We start from the raw sequence: 6,670 nt of genomic DNA on the forward strand, positions 1-6,670 counted from the left end.
ATTTAATATTAATTGTAATATAATATCCAAATTTATTTGATCTAATATTATTATACCACCCACCAATAAATATTCTCTTTTATAGTAAAATACTAGATATATTTTGTTAACCAACAAACTATAACTTAAATAGTATAATCTCTTCGTATTTACATAAATGCTTACAAAATTGCATAATACAAAACCTAAGCCTCACATAGCTTGGAAACCTCACGAAGCCTTAATGGCTTTTCATATTTAAATCTCAACCAAAAATTTACTAGTTCGCTTAAGCAAATAACAAAAGTTTAAATTTCGTTTTGTGCACACAAAAATTCATTGGTCATAAGTTTTTTGATATTCAAATCCCGTCTTATCTCACTTAATAATTCTCCTAAAAACCAACAACTAAGTGACAACAAAAGAAAGATATTTATTACAATCCTAAATTCTAAATTTTAAATTCCTTTAGAATTAACTACTAATTCGGTATTCGAAAAATTTAGTCACTGACAAAAAGATCCCTAAGAGAGATGTTATCGACAAAATAATCTTTGAATAATTTGAAAATACGACAAAAAAATCAATAAATATTATATTTTTTAACTAACAAAAAATATTTTTTATATTTATTAAACGGATTATCCATTAAATCTAAATTTTTGTGAAAATATTTGAATAAATATTTAGAAGGTACAAAAAAAATGGTACAAAATTTGATCTATAAATTTTTTTTTCAAAAAAATATGGTCATTCACAATAATTTTATTTTAAATTCACTTGACAAAAAATATCAAATTTTAAAAATGAAAAAATATTTTTTTTAATCGTAATTGTAAAAATTTGTATCAAATTTTGATCTCTAATATTTTTTAGAATATATATTTAGAGCATCTCTAATGGAATATTTTTAGAGTATCACTTTTGATATTTTCAAGAAGTGAATTGATTTAGAATTGAAATATGTATTGGAGTTGATTTATGAAATAAAACCGATATCACCTTAGAGATACAATATCACCTTGATGGAGAACCAATAAAATTTTGCCACTCGTATAATTATGTTGATAAAATAATTTAGAATAATATAAAATTCTAATTAAACCAATACTAAGCATTAGATGAACAAATTTCACTTTCTAGTTTTAAATTATTATTTATGACATATGGTCTCACAAATATTCTTGTAAGACCCAAAATAAAATAAAATTAAAACTAGCATTATTGGAGATGCTTTTAATATCTAATTATTTTTATCGTCTTTTTAAATTTTTTAGAGACTTAATTATCATTAACATCTTTTAGAGTTCATTTTGTTAGCGATGTAAATTTTTTTATACTATTTTAATAGTTTACTCTTCCCTTTAATATGGTCTATCACTCCGCACATTTACAACCCCAAACTTTACCTAATTGTAAGATTATTCTCACTTAAATGATCATCTCCAAATTCTCCCCAATCCAACCTCAAACTCCCTAAACACGTTATATACCCAAGAATGAGACTTGAATCTTAAAACGAGTGACAAATAACTTGTTCTTTCATAAATATGTGCACAGAAATTCAAATTAAAAAAAAAAAAACGAAAAACTTATTGGGAGGAGGATGAACCTTAAATGCTCCATTTACTGGAATTGACAGATCTCCCACAATTTGTATTTGCTAGATGGAAAATATATAAAGTTTAAATTTTTAATGTATGTATTATACATTTATTAAAATAATTAAAATTTTTTAATAATACTATTGTTAATATGTGTTTTTTTCTCTGTATATTTTTTCGGTTTCTCACGGTATCTCCAAACAAATTTGGATTCTCTAAATTTTGAATTTTACTTTAGAAGGTAAAGTATGATCTATCACCATTTATTTTATAGGTGGGACCAAGAGAAAATATGAGAGAGAAAGTATTCAATAGTGAGAGATCTCACTTTATCCTCGTAAGACTAAATACTTATTCCTTTTATTTTTGGTCAGAATATTTATTCCTTTTTAGATACATTTTAACTAAATGAGTTTTTAATATCACATCCACATTTTTTGTTTTGGTTGAAACTTGATCTGCTGGAGCCCGTTTTAGCCTAAATCTATGTTCGCCCATTTCAGAGTGCAAAAAGGCCAATTATGGAGCAAAGACTTTGAAGGCCGATTTGGTTTTGAAAAAAAATAAAAATAAGAACTTGTTATCTTTACATGAAGTTAATAGTTGAAAATCGTTAAATAATAATTTTTAGTCAAATATATCAAATCATCTGACGATTCTTAATTATTAACTTCACATAAAGACAGCATCTGACGATTCTTAATTATTAACTTCACATAAAGACAACAAATAACGAGTTGCGGTGCTCTTATCTCCCCCTCCTCTGCTATGCTCCGACTGTCATGACCTCAGAGACTCGATTGATCATTGATTAGAAATGTTACCAAATTACATGTTAGCGATGGTATATAGTGGGAATTAGACAGTATTGAGTGGTTATACGGTTTTAATTATGGATAAAAACATAAACACAAGATGGTGGTTTTGGTGCATGCAAAACATAAAGAGGATTTGCAACTTGCAATGGTTTTGGAAGGTAGCTTATAGTACAACAAACTAAATCTTTTGTTCTATATATTCACTACTAAGCCGCAATGATTATTGTGTAGATTTCCTAGCACTTTAGAGTTTTGAATCATTGAATGTATAGATTTACTGAACAGATAAAATGAATTTGCATGTGAACTTGTCAGGTAGAAGCTGAAAAAAGAAAAGAAAAAGAAAAGTGAAAGATCAACATCACATGATCAGATGGCAGGTTGAATCTGACCTAGTGAGGTACTGGAAGTGAAAACACCAATCTATACTTCCTCCATTCCCTTTCAAAAGATTAGATTCTTATTTAAATGCATTTGCATATGGTTATGGCTGTTGGTTGGTTATCACATTTATGGCAAAGTAGGAAAAATAAATGCAGATAACATTTACCATTCAGCATAATCTATTTGAAAATTTTTTGGGTGAAGTAGAATTTGACGAAAAGTGAATATTTTTACTAAATTTAGAATGAAATATGCACATGATGAATTTTTATTGTTGAATTTTTTCTATTCTTAAAAAAAAAAATCAACATTTTTCGCCAAAACTTCACGCTTCACCTTTTAGCATTACCCTATCTATATATCGCAGAACCATACCCAAAAAACCAGAAACTAGCTTTAATCCTTCTAAGTATTTTGGAAAACAAAACATTAGGCCACATGATCTACACATGTCTGTTTCAAAAGTACATTAGAATGAATGAATGAACAAGTGATGCAGAAAGAAAATGTTATATGACACACATTTCCACACCCTTCAATTCCTCCATCTGCAACAAGATCATAGAGCCTTTTGTGGCTATGAATAATGTCCATTCCTGACAAATGGGGAACCAGGTGGAGCAATGAGACCAAGGCTTTCCATCACTCTTATCCTCCTTTTACTCAGTTCTTGGGACTTTCTGAATGGGGTTGTTGATTCCTGGTATTTGACTAGAAAGTTAACATAGCAGACAAAAACATCAGAACCAACCGACGAATGAAATCAAAATGGTTTGATTCAAAATACTTACCGGATCTTCTTCGTTTTGTTTCTGGGACTTAGCTTCATCCTGCTTCTCATCTTTCGGGGCCGATTTTCTCTTGCTTGAACTTGATCCCCCGGCCGATTTTCTCTTGCTTGAACTTGATCCCCCTGTTGAAATAAAGTGTAATACAGGGAAACTGTGTTAGGGATGCAAATATGATCTAGTATTTAACTATTTATAGATTCATTTAAAGTCATAAAATAATCTAAGCAAACAGAACCTATTCTCTACTCCTATAATCACTGATATAAATGTCAACTATATGTTCTACCATAAGAACTAATAATTTAACATTAACCTTTCCTAACTTGAAAAAACAAACAAACAAAGGCAACTTTTCCAACCTTATGCTTCAAATTCTCCTATGGATCAGGGTTGAAAGAATATATATTTATAAACTGGTTTTTCATTATCCATTTAGAAGAATATGAATTATACTGTTGCTCAATCCATAAACAAAAATAAGCTTTGTGCCACAACATGGAATTGGTTTCATGGAGTTAATATTTTCTCTATATTCTCCCCCTTATCTTGGACAACAAAACAAGATGCTAAAAAGCCACAAACATTGTGAAATTGGGGATAATATAAGACAAACTAAAGAAATGATAAAATAACAAAATGTAACACAAGAATAATTTGAAATATAAAACAAGACACTTGGGTCTGTCAGTATGACCTCGACGAAACTGAGTAGTAAACTAATATAAGAACCCGTTTGCATCCCAAGTGGATGAAATAGAGATTGTATTTCAACTATATAAAGCACTAAAATCAATTTGGTTGATTAAAGCATTCTAGCTGTCACTTGAAAATATGATGACACCTTATGCAGAGACAATCAACCATGCAATTTGTATTTTGCAGATTAATAAACATAATAATTACACTGGCATTATCTAACCTTTATTCTTGGCTGGTGACTCCTTTGATTTGGGTTTGTTGCTAGGAAGATCCTTTAACATAATAAAATTAGAGGGGACATGAGAATAGAGACACAGTTATTCCAAAGTGTGCAACACAATTTGCAGCTGAAAAGTATGAAGGCTGAAGACCACACTCATAACCTCATTATTAGCATCTCAAATAAAGAAGATATGGTTACCTTTTCCAGAGATTCCTGAAGAATCTTGTGTAAATCACCATCGTTCTTCTTGAGTACCTGAAAGCCCATATATTTCACAAAGCCATTAGATTTTCTGAGTGACTAAAAGCGGTAATATTGGATGGTTGCCGATTACCAACTTACATTCTCAAAATCAGCATGCGATTTAACAGGATCCACATATTTGCTACAAAAGAAAAATGAAGCACATTATCATCACAACAGCATGTAATACAAATTTGCAGCAGATATCGTAAGAGAACATAAAAATCAGAGAAAAGAACTTACTACATATAGCTTCCATACACCCTAACAAGGACTTCCCTCAGCAATTTCTTTTTCGGCCTCAAGTTTTCATTAACACTCTTCTCATCAGTAACCTGCAAGATTGCTAATTGTGTTAAAGAAACCAATTCAATTACAGGCTATCTCATATCAAACACAAAATATTGTCTTTCTTTAAGTTCATATAAACACTACAACCACCACTAAGCTATATGGATCAAACCGCGTCATAATGTCGCATCCTAAATCATAAGCAGGACCATATAAACCCATCACAAGTTCGAAAATTCGAGTACCTGCGCCGGCCACCACTTGGAGGCACCGCGAAGCGGAATATATATCAGATCCCCCAATGCCATTACCGGTTCAGTTGCAATTGCAGTTGCAGTTGCAGTTTGCTTTCCCTTACCCTTCTCGGCACTCGAAACACTCCTGGTTTTCATGGCTTGCAATCATTCAACAGTCAAGAAAACCCTCCAAAGTTTCAAAGATTTCAACTTCTCACAGCAATCTAATGGAATAAAGCCACAAAACAAATTCCCCTCCCTCTTCTTCACCTGAGAATCCAATAAACCAACACATTCAAAATGGAAAAATCACACATCAGCATTCAGCACCAGATTGATTAATCATAATCATCTTCAGCTCAAGAACCCTTTTAGGCTTCTAGCACCATTTTCAGCTCAAGAACGAAAAATGAAACTACAAATAAATCATTATCAAAAAGATTCTGTGCATATACTTTTGAAGCAGCTAAATGATGAATAGAAAAGAAAAGCGTTTCAGATCAAAGGTTCTTGCTTTCGCTATTGACATGCAGAGATGAATAAGTAAGTAAAAGTGAACAAGAAAGAAAAGAGAAGATACTTACAAAGAGAAGTGTGAAGAAAGAAGAGAATGTCGGAAAGCGATAGAAACGGAATAAGCGAGTTCTTTGTTCTTCAACTTCTTCTTTCTTTGTCAGAGAGAGAGAGAGAGAGAGAGAGAGAGAAACGGTGTTATGAGCTTTCTGAAAACTGGGAAATGGATTCCGAAATTTATAAGTGATTTATTTTTTCGGTTATGATTTTCTTTTTTTGTGAGAATATCAACTGATTTTTATTTTCAGTGATTATTTATATCAAGATATTTATATATATATATTTTGCCTTAAATTCTGTTATATCATTGTTTCGTTAAAAAAAAAAAAAAGAATATGTCATGCAAATAAGAATATCTAATAATATGTATAACACATTAATAAGAAAATTAAAGAGAATTTTTTAAAAAAAAATTCCAAGTTTTCTTATTAAAAATAATGTTGGGAATATTTTTAAGTATATTATTAGCTTGTTATATAAATAATCTTTTTTTCTGATTTTAATCACATTTTTTATATTGGTAGGGGTGTAAATACAAGACGTGAGTTCATGAGTTATTATACTATTTTGGGCTAATTTTTTTGTTATGGTGGTGAGAGGAGAGAATGATAGATACATGGGCTGAGAAGTGAGTTTCACAAAAATATTAGATAAAAATAAATTGAACCATCTAATATAATTTTTTGGTGACTAACCATCTAATTTAATTGAAATTAGAGGGTATGATTTTTGTTTAATTTTTTTAAAATAAAAATTAAAAGATTTAATTTTTATATTTTATAAAAATAAAAAAAAAATCAATTTCTGCATCCTAAATTAAAATAAGAAT

The 6,670-nt window shown here is 30.1% G+C and overlaps 1 protein-coding gene across 2 annotated transcripts; it reads right to left on the reverse strand.

Moving 5' to 3' along the window:
• Positions 1-3,176: 3,176 nt before the first annotated feature.
• On the reverse strand, positions 3,177-5,991 carry LOC107606204 (uncharacterized). Of its 2 annotated transcripts, none has more exons than XM_016308217.3 (8): positions 5,853-5,991; positions 5,278-5,538; positions 4,985-5,076; positions 4,841-4,883; positions 4,697-4,753; positions 4,496-4,547; positions 3,577-3,698; positions 3,177-3,496 (listed from the first exon to the last, which is right to left on the reverse strand). In XM_016308217.3, exons 2-8 carry the CDS (start codon positions 5,422-5,424, stop codon positions 3,449-3,451), a joined length of 561 nt encoding a protein of 186 aa, XP_016163703.1. In that variant the 5' UTR covers positions 5,425-5,538; positions 5,853-5,991; the 3' UTR covers positions 3,177-3,448. The 2 variants fall into 2 exon arrangements, with proteins under 2 accessions (XP_016163703.1, XP_016163701.1); XM_016308215.3 differs by having other exon boundaries at positions 3,177-3,485; positions 5,853-5,987.
• Between the last annotated feature and the right edge of the window lie 679 nt (positions 5,992-6,670).

Source organism: Arachis ipaensis, chromosome B7 (assembly GCF_059453495.1).
Source record: "Arachis ipaensis isolate K30076 ecotype BB chromosome B7, ASM5945349v1, whole genome shotgun sequence".
Lineage (NCBI taxonomy): Eukaryota > Viridiplantae > Streptophyta > Magnoliopsida > Fabales > Fabaceae > Arachis > Arachis ipaensis.

Coding starts and splice junctions, on each gene's coding strand:
- LOC107606204 (XM_016308215.3), bottom strand. CDS start 5,424: ATGAAAACCAGGAGTGTTTCGAGTGCCGAGAAGGGTAAGGGAAAGCAA. Junction 5,077..5,277: donor CCAAGTGGTGGCCGGCGCAG/GTACTCGAATTT, acceptor GCAATCTTGCAG/GTTACTGATGAGAAGAGTGT. Junction 4,884..4,984: donor GTGTATGGAAGCTATATGTA/GTAAGTTCTTTT, acceptor TTTCTTTTGTAG/CAAATATGTGGATCCTGTTA.